This window comes from Nelusetta ayraudi, unplaced genomic scaffold, assembly GCF_046127955.1.
Source record: "Nelusetta ayraudi isolate G7.1 ecotype Tasmania unplaced genomic scaffold, CSIRO-AGI_Nayr_v1 ptg000081l, whole genome shotgun sequence".
In the NCBI taxonomy this organism is placed as follows: domain Eukaryota; kingdom Metazoa; phylum Chordata; class Actinopteri; order Tetraodontiformes; family Monacanthidae; genus Nelusetta; species Nelusetta ayraudi.
The window spans coordinates 125,137-144,024 of record NW_027466131.1 but is presented as its reverse complement, the minus strand read 5'-3'; the positions used below and the strand labels follow the sequence as shown (position 1 = coordinate 144,024).

The 18,888-nt window shown below is 44.4% G+C and overlaps 1 protein-coding gene across 3 annotated transcripts; it reads left to right on the top strand.

Moving 5' to 3' along the window:
* The first annotated feature begins 1,382 nt into the window (after positions 1-1,382).
* LOC142900298 (integrin beta-1-like) lies at positions 1,383-18,506 on the top strand. 3 transcript variants are annotated; one of them, XM_076044516.1, is made up of 17 exons: positions 1,383-1,700; positions 9,205-9,271; positions 9,556-9,641; positions 11,206-11,428; positions 11,558-11,728; positions 11,837-12,075; positions 12,292-12,447; positions 12,550-12,645; positions 12,731-12,820; positions 12,897-13,037; positions 13,203-13,405; positions 13,563-13,801; positions 13,882-14,104; positions 14,186-14,403; positions 15,272-15,438; positions 16,211-16,288; positions 17,299-18,506. In XM_076044516.1, exons 1-16 carry the CDS (start codon positions 1,698-1,700, stop codon positions 16,286-16,288), a joined length of 2,400 nt encoding a protein of 799 aa, XP_075900631.1. In that variant the 5' UTR covers positions 1,383-1,697; the 3' UTR covers positions 17,299-18,506. The 3 variants fall into 3 exon arrangements, with proteins under 3 accessions (XP_075900631.1, XP_075900632.1, XP_075900633.1); XM_076044517.1 differs by having other exon boundaries at positions 16,211-16,294; XM_076044518.1 differs by lacking the exon at positions 16,211-16,288.
* The last annotated feature ends 382 nt before the right edge of the window (positions 18,507-18,888 follow it).

Sequence of the window (18,888 nt, the reverse complement as noted above, 5' to 3'; positions counted from 1 at the left end):
TAGTTTCTGCACTGTTGTCACTGTGAAAAGTAAATGGCACATGTGGAGCTACGGGTCAAGGGCAATTGATAGAGGCACACTAAATCATGCCTGGTAGAATCATCAGTTTTCGGGCACCAACTTAAAAACAAGTCATAGCAAACTTGCAACGGAGCGAAGAACACCTATTGCTTGAGATACCACTCTTTTGTTTTTGCACAGAGAGAAGGTGTGAGCAGTGACTTCCTGCTCCCCACCAAACCCACAAGGTCAGAAGTAAACGTGTGGTTTCACACTTGCGTTATTTCATGCAAAGCCACCCTCATCACGAGAAAAGCACAGCATGAAGGACAGATGAGACTCTGTGTTAAGAACACACCATACTTACTTACTTACTTACGCCTATTACCCCGTCTGGGGCTTAGGCCGCCAACAAGAGTTCTCCAAGCATCTCGGTCTTGAGCCAACATCTCAAGCTGTCCTCAAGTGTGGCCCATGTTCTTGGCATCTGCCTCCAAGTCTCGGCGCCAGGTGTTTCGTGGCCGACCTCTCTTTCTTTTCCCTTGGGGGTTCCACTTGAGGGACTGTCTTGTGGTGTTTGAGGCTGGTTTACGGAGGGTATGGCCTATCCATCTCCAACGCCGTTGGAGGATCTCTTCGTCTGCTGGCTTTTGGTTGGTGCATTGCCAGTTCTTTGTTGCTGATGGTGTTAGGCCAGCAAATTTGGAGGATTTGTCGCAGACAGATATTGATGAATGACTGTATTTTGTTTGTGGTGTTTACTGTGGTCCTCCGTGTCTCAGCACCGTAGAGTCGGACTGACTTCACGTTGCTGTTAAAGATCCTGATCTTTGTTGTGATGGCCAGGTCTTTTGCACACCAGAACACACCTTGGACACATTTGATCATAAATGGGCACATGATGTGACGGTGTGACTACTTCTATGTTATCTGCATATGTTCCTTTTTCTATTATCCATCCATTCTTCTTCCTGAACTCAGAGTTGCAGGGGTCTTCCGGCGTCTATTCCAGCCGTCATAGGGGGGGTGAAGGCAGGGTGACACCCTGGACAATTCGCCAGTTCATCGCAGGGCCACAGGGACAAACAACCATTCACTCTCACACACACCTACGGACAATTTAGAATGCCCAATTCACCTCACATGCATGTTTTTGGACTGTGTGGAGAACCCACGCGCACAGGAACCCACACGACCTTCTTGCGCTGACGTGTCGCCCCTTTATCTGTTACATTTGTCACATTACAACATTTCATGTTACGTATTAATAATTGTATACTAGAATAAGCTGTACGCTTGGGCCTTTCGCTCCTTCTTCCCCACCGCATGCCGCAGCACTTCCGGTGTAGGCGGAGACTAAATAGAACGAGGTTTGTGGTTAAGCGGGGGCATCAAGTATAACACTCCACCATCGCAGCTTGGCTTAGTCACATCCCGGCCTCGCGGAAGACGCTTTATTTCGTGTGTGATTATTCGAGCACACACGGACAAAAAAAACGGGGTCTGAAGTTTTTAGTGAGGTAGTCGTCCAGGTTTTGTGCGTGGAAAAGCCGCCGTCGTTTATTAGCGAAAACAAAGCGGCGCCTTGGAAGCTAGTCTCCACCTCCGTTAGCGGCGTCGTCTCCGGGAGAGGATTCGTGTTGGAAGGGAGCAAATGTCCCTCTGAATCCACGGAAACGGCGTTATATCATCAGTAAATGGTAAGTGTCGTTTCCAAGCCACTTTATCGCGGGTTTTTTTTGTTTTTTTTTAATACCCGGTTCCAACCGGGGCGAGTGAAGGAGCTGCGGGCACGAGCTCGTAATGCCCACTGCCTTCAGGGGTGCTTCAACTTTGGGTGTGGATGACGACAAGTTGCGACGCTAACGGTCGCGTGAAGGTCCTCGCGGAGGTTTGACGAGAAAGGCACGTTAATCGGCTTCCACGTGCTTGATCTCACGCAGATTTATTTTTTTTTTGTGTGTCTCAAGGATTTTCAGTTTTGTTGTCGGTACAAGAAAACAGGCCACCGACGTGCCGCCTCGCACGGACAAAGATGGCAGTGTCGATTAAACCCGGACCAGAAGATGGTGTCATTCTTTCCTATTTAATACGTGGTTATAAACAGAGCTTATAAACTTCATCTCTTGACGTCTACTTAATAACCAGGGATTAGATGAACGGCTGCATGTACGCGTCGTGTCTAAATGCCTGCCTATTTTGCCGCACCGTTTACTGTCCAGCCCTGAAGCTACTTTGGTGGCCACGTTTGTCGACGACAAAAATCAATTTCCATTCCACTTCTCAAATTTATCGTTCGTGTTTGTTCGATGAATATGCGTTTGATTTCCTTGGATGATTGGCTGGTAAAAGCGTCACAAGCAGGCATCCCATGTAAGATTTTTTATTTATCCCCCCCCCCCCCTCCTCCTGGTTATTGGAAAAGTTGACTACTGCTCCTCAAACCCGTCTGTCGTGAGCCCCCGCCCTCAATTTATTTAAAGCACACCTGGTAGTCTCTAGGAATGCGGGTAAAACACTTTGGACCATTTGTCACATGGGGTTTTTCCTCAATTTCTCAGGCGGCTGCCACAGATGTTTTCATAGGGTGTGTTGGATCATCGGTTTTAAAGGAAGCACTTTGTACAGCTGACAGTGTTAAGAAAGTCACAAACCTCTTTGTGTACATGTGATAACAGGCAGTTTTGAATGCAGTTGACCGCCGGGGTTGAACGTGGTGCAGTATAAACTGTGGTCAGTCTCCAGTAAGTCCCAGGAGACTTGGAGATGGCCTTTCTGGTTAACCAGAATGCCAGAGTCTCTTGTTGAGCCATGCCCGCAGCTGATCCAGACTCCTCAGCTGTGAGCTATGTAAGCCTGACAAGACTGTGCTTGTCTACCTCATTCAGGTCCTGTAAAGGAATTATAGCCTTAGGTTATGTCTTCTTCTTCTTCTTCTTCTTCTTCTTCTTCTTCTTCTTCTTCTTCTTCAGTTGCAGACAGAAGTTGCGTTTGTTGATCCCCTATTTTTCTTTTTTTCTCAACTTGCTGAAAGGCCTAACTTGGAGAGCTGGGATGGCAACACTTGTTGGTTTAATTACCAATTATCTTTTCCACCTCATAGACAGGCGAGCTCATATAATGACATAGTAACAACACTGCATCCAGGGGTTAAAAACAAGTATGTTTTTAATCCAGCACAGCAAGTCTTCAGCTGTTCACACAGGGCAGGTAATATGCACCATGCCTGGTAATTGCAGACATGGGACGAGATGTGTGCTTAGACGGGAGTCTAATCACTGAGTCACTTCCCTTAGTTACGCTGTTGTGATGGTTCGTCGGCGGACTCAGAGTTTAGGAGTGTCTAGTGTAACGGGAAGGGTCATTCAGCATTACTCACCCCCAGGCCTTTTACACCCCCGCCCCCCTCATCTGTCACACATGAGTCATCGACACATCCAGTGATGGCAGGAGGCAGCAAAGTCGCCCTAAAGTTACAATTTCAGTTTGGATACTCGACAGCACAGAGTTCAGAATACATTATGGCTTCTCCCTTTATCAGCAGTGAGTGATCTGTGAATCACACCATTTCTTACCCTCCGTCCCTTCATTCAGAAACTGTGCTGATAGTGTTGTGCAACACTTACCTGTGCACACATTGCTTTGTTGCTTTCGCACAATAGCAGCCAAATGTTGTGCATCTATCATCTCTGATTTACTTCACTTGCTTGCTGACTTGTAGGTGGAATGTTTGCTTGAAGATGATGGCGTTTCCAACTTCCGGAACAAATGTTGGTTGTCCTTAAATGGCGGTGGTTGTGTTAGTTAGTGACTCAAATCGCTGTTATACGCAGCCAGAACATAATAAAGGTCAAAGTAATGTGTGTGCTAAACACAAAGAAGCTTACTTGTGTGTTTGCAAACCGCTGTTGTGTGCTTTTCAAATTGTCAAGTGATTGGGGCACATTTAAATCTGTCCAAACTGCTCTGGTGCAGGTCCCCATGTTTTGGAGCTGCTGAAGAGGTTTGCTCTTGGATGTAATCAAGCCAAATTGTATTTTACTTGTGGTTTTGTTGGGCAGTTTTGCTATTGTTCTGTTTTTTCCCACATGATGCTGCACAAAAATGTGGCTTATACTGTAATGCTTTTGGAAAGACTTCAAGTGTCAAGTATTTTGTCAACAAAAGACCAATGCAGTTGGGAAATAGAGAAAAGGGAAACAGTTATAAGACATTGTATATTTGAATGTATCCTCTACAACTGCAACCACAAAAAGTCAAATTTAAGGGTATTAAATGGCCGTCACGCTGGTAAACTCTGGATTCAGGTTCAGAAGAAGCAGCGGAGGGGGGGGAAAAAAGCACCCCATAATTTCAGTTACGTAGTTTTTCCACGACACAGTATGCAGCCAGTTCGGATGGAATGCGTTATCTCATCTCTCCTGGGAGGCTTGGGAGATCAAGATCTCCTCGGTATGACAGACAAGAACCAAGTAGGCCTCAGAATGAGTTCAGCAACTTTTAACTCTTCACAGTAGCTGTATTCACGTCTTCCTTATTTTAATAACGCTTTAAACGACAAGACATTGTTGCGGAAGTTGGGTCACGGCGCTGCAAGTTCTATCTCAGCACTTTCCCTCAGGTTCGTTTTCAGTGTTGCTTTGATAGAGGCAGCCATTCAGTGTGCAGGTTGGGTTTTGCACCAACTTGCTGTGTGTGCAGCTTGAGGTGAGGCGTTCAAGAGAATGGTGTCGACACAGGGGTGTGGTTGAATCAGGGAAATGGGTTCAGCAGAGTCATGCTGTGTTGTTTGGCCACTTAATGGGCTGAGAGTGGACTGTGGGGGCCAGCTGGCTGACGGGGTGGCAGTCCAGAGCCTGGGGAGGGGGATGGGACTCGGCCAGATGACCCATCTTGCAAGAACAATGCTGGCCAGTGTTGGAGCGCCACCTTTTACCTTCTGTGTCCTTATTCCTATACGTTTCATGTCAGAAACCTTTATTTACTGCTGATTTTGGATTATTGTTTTTTTGTTGTTGCAATATTTACCTCTGAGAAGGAAAATTAGACTTTGTTTTGGATGTCATGTTTCACCAAACACTCATTCTTCTTTTCTATTGTGTTGTTGCTCTAATTATGCAAATTTCCCCAATGTAGGATTAATAAAGGCTTATTAAAGAAACAATGAAAAAGTGAAAAAAATCTTTGCTACAATCAGTTTTTTATTGGTTTGTCTGCCATCAAAAGAAAGTTCAAAGATATCACTGTAGTGTCTGCACCACTCCCAAGATTTTGTTTGCAATTAGGGGAGTAAAACCTTGTGCAAGAATGCTTTGCTGTCTTTCTGGGGTTTTTTTCTTGTCTGTCAGATAGAAGTGTTATAGTGTTTCCTGTCAGTGATCAAGATTTAGTTTTATTTTTTTTATACATGTCATTTTAATGAGTCCCCCTTTGTGGTATTCATGCAAAAAGCTGTTTTTTGTGTGAAGCTGCTGTAGAAACGGGCAGAAGAGCGACTTGTTGAACGGTGGACTTGGTTAAATATTACCAAACGTTTACAGATGTGTCTCGGCCTGCCTTGGAGATGATGACTCAGGCTCAGAGCAATCTGGGTTATGGCAATAAGGCGCAGAAGGTTCAGTAAGCAGAGTGAGGAAGAGTTCAGTAACTTATTATTTTACTCCTGACCAGACTAGACACTACTTCCTAGGTAGAGAACCACATACAGAGCAGGCCTCATAGGAACGTCTCTTGACCGTCTCCAGAAGTGCTGTGTCTACCAAACGTAGCTGACAAGCCGGTCTTTGGCCAGACTTCACGCAGTGACTTTCCTTGGTCGATAAGCCTCGAAAGGTATTTTCATCACCAGTAATGAACAGAGGAAGTCGTAAACAGATGTGTGAGTGGGACACACGTTGGCACAAGTGCAGTCGAATGCAGGGCAGTCATCATTTCCAGGTTTATACTGTGGGTGATCCGAGGAAGATTTTCACTAGTTGGCTCCTAATACTGCAGGGATGTTAACAATTAATCGATTATTGATGGATAATCCATCGATAAGGTCAATCAATTAACAATTAATGAATGAATCGATAATTTGCATCCCTAGTTTTGATTTTTCCATGCGTCACAATCAAACTTAAATGTTCTGCTCTGAAATTGGAAACAAAGTACAGAAAAACTGCATCACTTTTCTTCACAACTCCCCCTCCCAGGTGTGTGTGTGTGTGTGTGTGTGTGTGTGTGTGTGTGTGTGTGTGTGTGTGTGTGTGTGTGTGTGTGTGTGTGTGTGTGTGTGTGTGTGACTGAGGGAGCGAGAAAACAGGCGTGTGCGCCGCCAGAAATGGAAAATTAATTAGTGGCAGGCCTGCCACAAATGAATGAACAGACAAGAAGCTCTCTGCGTTGACATCAGACAGCCCTTGGTTGTGGTCCCTCAGGCGGAGCTGCAGGCTTTGACTGGGCCGATGGCGGGCGGTGAACAAGGATTGGGTTTCAGTGATCGTCCCTCCAGCTGTTGCTAGACATTCTTGATAAAACATTTGTCTCGTTCTGTTTTAACGCAGCTTAGGCGCAAGCGGCCTTGCGTTGGTTCGGGTTTTTCCGTCGGAATGTAGTGTTTTTTTTACACATTTAAAGGACCCGTTGGCTTCAGTTTCCCCCCCGTTTGTATTATTAGAAATAGATTTCTATATTAGTTTTGTGACACAGACAGTCGGCACGCTCCCTCCCAGTGCCGTTTCTGTCCTCCCAGCTTGACCATACAAAGTCACGATCCAGCACAGTGTGCTGCTCTTATTATAAACATTAGTCTCTTGGCTTTGTCAGTTAGAGCTTCCTTCATCACTGGCCTATGAGCTGTTACAATATCTTCAAGTTACAGCTGTGAATTTCTCTTGAAACAAAGTATCTATCCTCTATCCGTCCCCACTCGATAGGAAATGATTTTTTCCGTTTTTATTTTAGTACTTTGAACTGACTGGTTTGCTCTACTTTCCTTCTAAGGTTATAATTTGAAAAATTCAAAACCTGTCGGTTAAACGTGGCAAAGAAACAAAGAATGTACATCTGGGTTTCACATTTTGAGAGGGCTGCTTCTCCGACAATTGAGGAACTGTGTCAGAGGGGCGGGAGCCCGACCGAACATAACAACACACGCGCACATACGTGTGGCCTCGCTGCTTTCCTGAGTCGGAACTGTGACGCTCGCTTGTCCACCAGTACATTCACCTGGTGGATGTTGCTCTACTTTTCTCTTTGGGTTGAAAAGTGCAAACCCTGTCAGGTAAACGAGGTCTCTCGTTGTTCAGGCAGCAGGTGTGTGAATAACAGTGAGACTTTCCCCAGAACTGCTCAGAATGATGTGTCTGCCTGTGTCACATATTCCAGCACCAGAATCCATCAGAGTCGAGCGCAGCTGACCTGCTGCTGACCTGCTGCTGACCTGCCTTTTGCTCTTTTTGATCCTCTCTGTTTTTGCTGGAGTCACGCCGGCTTTGTTTCTTCTTATGCTGCGACTTGGTAGCACTGTGGCCTGTGTTATCACCGTGGTTTAGGAGCGGGCCTTGTCCGTCTTTGTTCAAGGTTGTCAGCCTGTGCCGGTTGTAATTTTCCCTCCGCATGAAAGCAGCTCTTTCTGTTATACTCCGTTATTTCTGCCGCCACACGGCCACCTCAGAGCACATGAATTTGTAGAAGGTTAAACTTCCAAAGCAAGCACCTCGGAGATCTGTGAGAAACGACGCCAGATCCTCCCCGGTGGTATGTTGTGGCACACAGGCATCAGTGAGCCCCCGGATGCCTTCCAGCAGGAGCCCAGAGCCGTAAACAAAGCAGCTCTGTAGGAATGTTGGGGGAGGAGAGCAGTTTTGCGCTGGCTAAAGCATCTTCATGCTTTCCTTGCTTGGTCTATTGGTCTGTAGGTTCATCCTACAGTTGGGTTCAAGGTAGGGATGTTCACAATTAATCGATTATCGATTAATTGTCGATTAAGAATTTAATCGATTAAATCAAATTAGTTGCAACTAATTGAACATGTTTTACTCGGGTAGTTAATATCATTATAACAGTGTAGTGGCAGGTTACTTTTGAACAACTTTTTAAAAAAGTAAAGTTGAAATGTGACCCCTTAGATGTCAACTTAAAGTCAGAGGATAAATGTTTAGGGTGTTTTTACTGTTCTCTAATGTAAAAATGGGTCACCTTGGACCATCAACATTATTTAAAGGTTAAATAATGTGTTCCTTACACATTTTTCATTGTGAAATTTAGATTCTCAGGAAAAATCGCCTCTTATCAATTCATTGTTAATCGATCGAAAAGGTCAATCAACTAACGATTAATGAATTAATCAACTAACTAACTAACTAACTTTGCATCCCCAGTTCAAGGTGGTTTATTTATTTATTCACAAGGCCCCCTTCAACAGGCTGTGGCTGCTCTGTACCAACCTCCTCAGGCCAGACACGCACTGCAGCAAGCACAAAACCGCTTTTCACCTCACACACAAGGTCCAAGGCAGAGGGGGATCGTAAACACTCTTGTGTGATGTTGATGCAAATTATGTGTTGGGTGCATTCAAAATCACTGGGAATGGGAGGAGCTACGTTGTCTCCAAACTGTGACCTCGGCACCGTCAGTTTTCTTGTTGATTGTACTGGTGGCCCAAAAATAACCGATGTAGGTCTGACATTTTGAGTGGTTGGTACTCAAACAGTTGCGGAACTGTGTCTGAGGGGGGCTGAACAAACACACACTCACCTGACCTTTGCTGCCTTCCTGCGTAGGAACTGGGATGGTTGCTTGTGCAAAGTGTGAAAAGTTTTCATCCACTGCACGGCTCACCATACAGAATGGAATTAAAAGCTTTTGACAATTATGAATTTTTAATTTTTTCAAACCAAGACCAAAGTATGGAATCAATGTCTAGCTGGGGGTGGCACCAACCCGTGTAATGTTTCAGTAGTTTGTTTCATTATCCTACTCTCATCACAAGGGTCTGGTTCAACTGCTGAAGTGAGTTTGTGCAGTGTTCGACCTTTAAGTTTATCCAAATTACATGCAGACAAGCGCTGTTCTCCCTGTTCAGCAGGCATTGGTTGAAAAAGAATAAACGCCCACATATTTCGTCATTTTGCAACAATGCCCACTCTGCAATTTTCTACCATTTCTGTGGAAATGTTTTTTATTTTTATCCATGTTCTTCATTATCTTCTCTTGTTGCAGATGGATCTACGGTTACTTTTAATAGCGGTGTTGTCAGCGGTCCTGGGTGGCAGCTGGGCACAGCAAGGTAAGATAAAATCTTCTCCAGTGTCGTTTTCTTTTCTGCCCCTTAGTTGGTAGATATTTGCAAATCTAAAGTCCTTTTTTTTTTTTTAACCAGTCAAAATATTGCACACCATATAGCTGATGCTTTTAACCACTTCCACCTTCAGACTCAGTTTCTTGGTTCACAGTTTGGTAGTTGTTTTGCAGTTGAAGTCTATTTGTTTTTTCTGTTAGTGAATTCATGTAAATAAAGTTTGGTCATGGTGGTTAAAACACGTTTTTTTTTTCTTTCTTTTTTTCCTGTAGAGGGAAGTGTATGCATCAAGGCAAATGCACAGTCATGTGGAGAATGCATCCAGGTCTCAGAGTCATGTGGATGGTGCTCAGATATTGTGAGTTGAATCACCGAATCCTTCTCCAAACTATTTATTTATTTATTTTTTTGCTACGTGAATGAAAAATACTATGGGGATTCTTGACTGTGGCTTATTCAGTCTGTTGGTGCTTTAGTGGCAGCAACCCCCCACACACTAACAGAAGGCAGTTGTCAGGTTGTGTGGGAACTATCGCAGACTTATGACTAATACGACACCTAAAATATCCCATAATTTAGTCACATTTCTAGAATTAAACACATTCAGTGTAATCCAAAGCAAAGATATCTGAAGCTAATGTGATGTTGCATCTCAAACGATATGGAAGGCATATTGGAGCAAATTCAGTGTCCTCTGGGAGATTACTGAGACCTGCCCTTTCCTGCACTTATGCCATTAAGTGTAAACATGCGAGTTCCTCCACTTCCTGCTTCACTGGGGAAGTTTTTGGTTCATTTCACAAGCCTAGATGTCGACAGTGTCCTTCCTTCGCTGCTGCTGACCACCAATGTCAAAGCTATACATCCAATGTATATTTGTTATATCATTATTATTATTATTATTATTATTATTATTATTATTATTATTATTAGTCGTAGTAGTAGTAGTAGTAGTAGTAGTATCATTATTATGTTAAGTAAATATGCCGCAGTAGAAGACATCATGGTAGAAAAGTTACGCCAATGCTGCAACATGAGAGTATCAGACCTCAACTCTGTTACTTGTAGACTGAAATAAATCTTTGAAGAAACCAGGAAGTCGGTTTCATTAAACTAGTGGTTAGTGCACTGCGGCTGTTGACTTTATTTAAAAATAGAGGGGGGGAGGGGCGGTTTGGCTTTTTGCCATCTTTGGCAACTGTGTGAGCAGAGCCGCTCTCCAGTTGTGTCCTCTCAGAGTGCTCTCTGCTTTCCCCACCACCTTCTGAAACCAAAGCTTAGTTCCACTAACCGCCACCATGATGACCATAATGTTGATGTTCATTCTGATGTCTTTTCATCATTTGTCTAAGAACTATTGCTGTGCTAAAACAGTCTGCCGTACAACAACAGGTGCATTTTATTGCTGTGGGTTTCCAACGTCCTCCTGTGTCCTCTCTGGCGTGAACGCCGGTGAAGAGAAACATCTGCGGGTCATGTGGCTTTGAAAAGAATTAGGTCAAAGCGCCTATTTTTGTTTTGACTGGGCTCATTGTCTCAGGTTCTTCTCTTCGCCCCCATAGGATGTCATGTGCATCCAATTCATACTGAGGCCGGGTTCAGTTTGCGAATGATCTGTTTTACCTCCACTCTTGTCATGGCGCAACTATAAGACGTTGTATTAAAGGCTTCATAGGATGATAAACCCTTTCAACCTGGGTGGAGAGCAGCAGACCTAGTTTACCATGCAAACACCAACATTTAGTTAGTCCCAAAATAAAGCAGCATTCAGGAAACCTTGTGTTCTCATGACAATTTGTAACGTTCGAGACACTTGGAATGACAATGAAAACTTGGATATGGAGGAACATAACTTGGCAAGGTGATTGTGTGGGGTGTGCAAACTATATTTTTCATTGCTCTGAATTTGTGTCCTCCTCAAGTCTTTCCTCAGCGAAGGCGAATCCAAATCCGCGCGCTGCGATGACCTGGCGTCTCTGAGGAGCAGAAACTGTCCCCCGTCCCAGATTGAGAATCCTCGCGGCTCCGTCGTTCCCATTAAGAACGTTAATGTGACCAACCGCAAGAAAGGCGGCTCAGAGAAGGTGAAACCTGAGCAGATCACCCAGATCCAGCCGCAGAAACTCACCATGACCCTCAGATCTGGTAAATAACTAGCATGGGTTGTATTGGAACGATGCTATTGATGGTTTAAACTGTCGTTTGAGTAGCTGCTTTCCATGTAAAACGGGTCGGACTGGGAGAAATGTGTCCAACCATCTTCTCTCTCCTCAGGCGAACCCCAGACATTTGATCTGAAATTCAAGCGTGCTGAAGATTACCCCATCGACCTCTACTATCTCATGGACCTCTCCTTCTCCATGAAAGACGATTTGGAAAACGTCAAGAACCTCGGCACTGACCTCATGAGGGAAATGCAGGAGATTACTTCAGACTTTAGAATTGGTGAGGAAAAACCCAACTCCCTCAGCGACGGATGCACTGCACAACGTTATTGCAATATACACGCACGCACACACCAAAACAAACTTACAAAAATGTTTTCTCCTACAGGTTTCGGCTCATTTGTAGAGAAGACGGTCATGCCGTACATCAGCACCACACCAGCCAGGCTCATCAACCCCTGCACTGGGAACCAGAACTGCACCAGCCCCTTCAGCTACAAGAACGTTCTGACGCTGACGGAAAACGGAAATGAGTTCAACCGGCTGGTGAGCCAGCAGCAGATCTCGGGAAACCTGGACTCTCCAGAAGGAGGATTCGATGCCATCATGCAGGTGGCCGTCTGTGAGGTAAGACTTTTTATTTTTTTTATTGTTTATGTAGTTACCTTTGCACAGCAGCTAGGTCGCAAACTATTAAATCCTGAAATCTCACTCATCCAGCAAACTTCCAACTAAACACTTCTAAGTCTGATTGGTCTTAAAAAGGTGTTGGCTTCCTTTTTCAATGTGACAAACGAACATGCTGGTAGAGCATTACTGGAAAAGTTCCTTCTGTCCTTTCAGGAGCAAATCGGCTGGAGGAACGTGACTCGTCTGCTGGTGTTTTCCACCGATGCTGGTTTCCACTTCGCCGGTGATGGTAAACTGGGCGGAATCGTCCTGCCCAATGATGGGAAGTGTCACCTGGAGAACAACATGTACACCATGAGCCACTACTATGTATGTTGTATATTCAACACTATGTGAAACCCTCTCCCCTTGTCTTGGGTTTTGAAGAGTTGCTCTAATGTTTTTGTTTAATCACTGTTTTTTTTCCGACAGGACTACCCCTCCATCGCCCATTTGGTTCAGAAACTCAGTGACCACAACATCCAGACCATTTTTGCCGTGACCGAGGAATTCCAGCCTGTTTACAAAGTGAGTCCGGTGTTTTTCCGACCACCGACACACGGTAGCCAAACATGCACGCCACTCTTAATTCCAACCTTTGTGTCTCTTTCAGGAGCTGAAAAATCTCATTCCTAAGTCAGCCGTCGGCACGCTGTCCTCCAACTCCAGCAATGTGATCAAGCTTATCATTGATGCCTACAACGTGAGTCGCATTGCCTTGTCAGCCATGAGTGACTCTCTGCAGCCTGGCTAAGTGTTTTATCTCCGGTTTTCCACAGTCTCTGTCGTCTGAGGTCATTCTGGAAAACAGTCGACTGCCAGAGGGAGTTTCCATCAGCTACAGGTCCATCTGTAAGAACGGTGTGGAAGGCACAGGGGAAAACGGCAGGAAGTGTTCCAACATCTCCATTGGAGACGAGGTCAGTTCGACTTTGTAACACACACAGGATGTCATCCGCCAATGTTGGCTTTACACGCCACAGCCGTAAAAAAAAATTATATTAAAACAATTGTAAACGTTTTGATGGCTCACGCTGCAGCATCTGCACAGGTCTGATGGCCCTAAACTCTCCTCCGACTTCCAGGTGTTCTTCAAGATTTCCATCAAAGCTGACAAGTGTCCGGCAAAAGGCAAGAGTGAGACCATCAAAATCAAACCACTGGGCTTCACCGAGGAGGTGGAGGTGGTTCTGAACTTCATTTGTGACTGTCAGTGTGCGAGTCAAGGAGAGCCCTTCAGTAGCAAGTGCCACGAGGGCAATGGGACCTTTGAGTGTGGCGCCTGCAAGTAAGAATTCTATTTGAGGTCATCAGTGTTGTGGAACTCTGAGGCCTTCAAGGGGCTTACTGTCACCATCTAATCTTCAGTTTAAGCTTTCTCCTTAAACTGATACTATTTCGCTGAGTCGTTCCTTGAAATAAGGCAAAACCATCTTCTGTCTCAGGTGCAATGAGGGACGCATTGGCCGTGTCTGCGAGTGCAGCAGAGACCAGGGGCAGACCGAGGACCTGGACGCCAAATGCAGAAAAGACAATGGTACGGATATCTGCAGCAACAACGGCGACTGTGTCTGCGGCACCTGCGAATGCAAGAAGCGAGAGAATCCCGCTGAGATCTACAACGGCCAGTACTGCGAGTGCGACAATTTCAACTGCGACCGATCCAACAACAAGCTCTGCGGAGGTGAGGATGATGGACACGAGGCTGTCTGATTCCCCCACGGCGTTCTGGCGTGACGTCTGTCAATGTCTGTGCCTCACCAGGACACGGTCAGTGCGTGTGCAGAGTCTGCAATTGTGACGCCAACTACACTGGCAGCGCCTGCGACTGCTCCCTGGATGAGTCCACCTGCATCGCCAAGAACGGGCAGCTATGTAACGGTCGTGGGTCATGTGAATGTGGAATCTGCAAATGCTCCGACGCCAAATTCCAGGGTCCAACCTGCGAGGTCTGTCCCACCTGCCCCGGTATCTGCATCGAGCACAAGTGAGCGTCTGCCGGTAAAGTCTGGTTCATATCGCCCAGTGTAGCAAATGACTGTAATTAATATTTGGAATCTTTTGACAGAGACTGCGTTCAGTGCCTAGCGTTTGAAGAAAAGTGCAGTCAGAACTGCAGCAACTATCACGTGGTGAAGGTGAAGGATCAGGACAAGCTGCCGCAGCCGAATGACCAGAACTTCCCCCTGCGTCACTGCAAGGTGCGAGATGAGAACGACTGCTGGTTCATCTACACCTACGCCGTCAGGAATAACACCAAGGAGGTGTACGTGTTGGAAACGCTAGGTGAGATTGGAGTTCTCCATTCTATCCTTCACTTTAAAGGTCCCATATTTAGCAAAATATGCCTCACTTGGTTTTCTATCAGTGATCTGTCTTGTCTGTCAGTGAACAGAAAGGCTCCACCTTTCTGAAAATGAGTACTAAAAAAACAACCCTGGAAATCAGACATCAGAGCTGAAACCAACCTGGATGTGCCCTTTGTGATGTCACACAAGGCTCTTCCAGGTGGGTATAGGCCAGGGGTCACCAACACTGTGTCCTCGGGCTCCAGCTAGCCCCCAAAGACCACATGAGTTGCCTGCAGGCCTGCACACCTAAAAAATAGCACAACTCAGTGACCTTCATCTAAAATTTAAATGATTTCTGTTGCTATTCTTTTGTAATCGTTCTTTACTATAAATACAATAATATAAAAATAATTATAGAATTATTATACATGAAGTCTGGAGAAGTTTAGGTAAACTCTGATTAAGATAAATGAGGTGTTCCGTGTTGATATTATCTGCACCCAACCTTGTTAAGTCATTAGCTTAAGCATAAGATTATTGTGAGAAATGAATGTGATCACTGTCTTCATATGTATGAGTATCATTAGTAATAATATACCGCTATATGCAAACTGAGAAAACGTGTTATTTCAGGAGAGTGTGTCACACTGGTTGCCCTTCATATGACCAATGAATTCGCTCTCAGGTTCAAAATGTTGGTGACCCCTGGTTTAGGCTCTATGCTTTGACACATCCTTCCAAACATGCAGAAGCTCCAACATGTATAAAAAAAATCTGCAGACTGGTAGAAATCAGGATATTTAAAACTACTAGGACATTTACAGAAAAGTTCATGAAATTAATCTCATCTGTATCTGTTCCAGAGTGCCCGGCCGGACCTGACATCATCCCCATTGTGGCAGGTGTAGTGGCGGGCATCGTGTTGATCGGCCTTGCCCTCCTGCTCATCTGGAAGCTTCTCATGATCATCCATGACCGTCGAGAATTTGCCAAGTTTGAGAAGGAAAAGATGAATGCCAAGTGGGACACGGTGAGTGCGTCACCCCAGCAAGGGCGGCCTGGGAGTCAGAGGTCATTGGTACTTCACCAGGGGAGCAGATGCGTCATTCCTACTACTCCGCTGTTCAGATGACTAAAGTCTTTCACCTGTTGTCACTGTTGTTGTTGTTGTTTCAGCTGCGTGCCTACAACAGCATTTTTAACCTGATAGTTAAAGCCACACTAGTTTAGTGATTCACCGACTTGTAACAAGGTGAATTACACCCCTACCTCTGCCCAGATGCGCCTGGCTGTCCTTGGGATAGGATGAGGTAACCAGTATGGCGCATTCAAGGGAAATAAAATATTGAAAGAAAACTGTTAGAAACTCTCACTGGGTCTCTGATCCAGCTTTATTCAGCTGTGTGTGCAGGAAGCGCCCTTCCGCTCAGCTGACAGTGCTGCCTCTCACTGTACACCAGAGGAAACTGCACCACCATAAAAGGCAATAAAGCAGAGAAAGAGGCGCTCTGCCGTGTGAGTGGTGACAGGAAAACATTCTGTGCTGCTGGTGCTGGCCGGCGGGTAGTGCAACTACTGTCCATCATGGCCAGTGTTTTTGGAAGCATTGCATTTTTATTTCACTACAGCACAAAGAAGAAATGTTCAAATGAATCTGTTTGCGCCGCTGAGTTAAAGTACTTTTTTTTACCTTTTCTGTTCTGCTGTCGTCTGAGCATCTCTTGAACAACATTTCTCTGCTTGTACTGCTCTCTTATTCTGTAATTCCTTCTTTTATCTCCCTCCTTTCTTCTCCATGTTAGCATGGGAATCCTATCTACAAGAGTCCTATTAACCAGTTCCAGAATCCCAGCTATGGGAATAAAGGGGCAGCCTTTTAGGTCCAAGTTTGTATCACTGTGGACTTGTTGTGTTTGCATGTATTTGTCTGTGTGCACACCACAGGTACACCTCAAATGATTATTACTGACTGCATGTTGTGGAGGCAGCGCTTTTTCCCCCCTCCTATAAGGTTGCAGTTTCTTGCTACTAAAGTGTGTTGGGATTCGAAAACTAACCAGGCAGTCGGATAGTAGGCAGCCAACAACAGAAGCTAAGCGTTTTATTGTGATTTTAACATAAATTGTTTACAATTCAATCTTTTTTTTCTTAACTGATGCAAGTTGTGATGGCCCTTCCTCATTGTCATGCTTGAAGGATCTAAAAATGCGTGTTGAAACTGACAAACAAGGCTGTAGTTGTTTTAAAACTATAGGACACAAAATATAACACATTAAGGGGTAGATAACAATGATGTTCCCTTGCGAGAATATTTTCCGTTAATGGTAGCCAAGTGCCATTCTCCTGACCTCTGCCGTCTGTAATCCCCCTCCCCCATCACACGAGAGTGAATTCAGACATGTCGTGAGCAGCTGTTAATCGGGTGTTGTGCGAACACTTGCTGACTCTCAAAGCAACCTTCTTTTGCTGGGAGGGCAAACAGAGACATTGGACGACAGTCAGTCCGTTCGAAATATGACCAGATCCCTAAAAGAAGTTGTCGCTGTTCAGTTTTTGCCCAAATACAGACTCTTTCCATTCACTTCTCTTGTGGATGCACACATTTGTTGAGGGCAGGCCATGTGTTCAGTCCTGGTATGTGCTGCACGTAGGAGTTAATCATTAGTATTGACAGAATGGCATTGTGACACTTATCAGTCGGCTGCAGTGAGCAAGCGTGAGCCCAGGCTAAAGCAACTGTGACAGGGTTGCTGGCTGATGAGGATCACTTTAACCAGCAATGTTGAGATCCAGAGTGCACAACTACGATGCCCGAGAGCAGCTTTGACCAGTGTTGTGACCTTATTTTGATGACCGCCTTATTTTTGTTGCTGCTTTGTGTCTCCCACAGGGCGAGAATCCGATCTACAAGAGCGCCGTAACCACCGTTGTGAATCCAAAGTACGAAGGCAAATGATGGAGACCTGCCAATGTTGTGACAACACTGTACGAAAAAGAACATGGGCTGAGCGGAGCAGAGGGGGGAGGGGCGGGGTTTCTAATGCTCTCACTGTTTGTTTGTTGTTGTAGTCACCAAATGATAGCATTGCATTTTTCTGCCACTATTTCCGTTTTTTTAACTAACTTTTTTATTTTCTATTCATCTTCCGAAACGTGTACATTCTGTATAGATGTGGGGTTTGTTCTGTTGCATTGTTAGTGAAGTTTTCCCCCCCACACACATTTGGAGAAGCGGAGAGAATGTTTGCAAACAGTTGAGAAATTTGTGCCGCAGGACTGGCAATGTGATGAAAGAAATCTGAACTATGCCTCTTTTTTTTTTTCTTCTACAAAAAAATTGAATCATCAGTTTTGTTGACAAATGACTCAAAGTGACAGCATAAGAAGAGTTTGTCTCTGAGTGGGTGGCTGACGATTTGCCTGCCCATGTTTTAACGGGTGATTTTAAAACACAGCCTCATTTGGTCTAATTTTTTTCCCCTCAACTCTGAACCACAAGTCTTTAAGTGTAGCAGCGGGTGGCAGAGTGACAACAGCTACCAGTGTCCACAGGACATGGTGGAAGATGTTTTTGTTTAGTTTTTTTATCTTGAATGACATAATCTGTTGGAACAATCACTTGTATCTTTGGGACTGAGATTTTGTCTTTGGCTGCCTTTCTAGATGAAATGACATCAGTGTACAGTGGCCTCGTTGTTTGGTACCAAGTTGCACTCGCTTAATTAAAGCTGACTCAGGTCCTTGATTATTCACAGCATTGCCAAATACACAAACCTGCCTTATTTGCCTACTAAATTAGCTTTTATTGAAATGCCTTGTTTTATGGGTGGGTACGGTTGCCACCGGCTTTTCTATTTTATGGTACCTCGAGCAAACAATGCGTTTGTAATAAAAAGAAATAATTAAAACATCTAGTGTTTAACATCAGCAGTTAGAGAATCATGTCTAGATGTTATGGTTTAGAAGGGGGGGGGGGGTGTTAAGAACAAGGTTACGCTGTCAGCATTGTTTTTAAGTGCCTTTTTTAATTTCAACACATTCACATTTGCCATTGTGTTTCTGAAATTATTTATTAAATAAACAAAAAAAACGCCCCTACATTGTCCCATTGATATATTGTTGTTGTTTTTTGGTTGCATGTCATAATCTCATAAATAATCTGATTCGCTGGATATATGCTCTTTACTCCAACAGTGCTCAGGGCAAAGTCGTTTATTGAATTATTGATTGTGTTGATTAAAGTAGTGGAAAGCATGTTGTTAAAAAAAAAAAAAAGAGAGAATTTTGATACTCAAATAACTTCTTCAAACATTCAGTACTTGCACAAAATCTTTACTGCTAGGTTACAGTTTTAAAAAATGTGCTTATATACATATTATATATACATTGTGAGGTAAAGTTGCGCCAGAAAACTTTAAAAAAAAAATTTTAAACAAAACTAGCCTCATCACAAAGAATATGTTTGTTTTGGCTCTATATT

Excerpts from the sequence above, each read along its gene's own strand:
- LOC142900298 (XM_076044516.1), top strand. Across the intron at positions 12,821-12,896 it reads TTATCATTGATGCCTACAAC|TCTCTGTCGTCTGAGGTCAT; the intron begins GTGAGTCGCATT and ends GGTTTTCCACAG. Across the intron at positions 14,404-15,271 it reads GTACGTGTTGGAAACGCTAG|AGTGCCCGGCCGGACCTGAC; the intron begins GTGAGATTGGAG and ends TATCTGTTCCAG.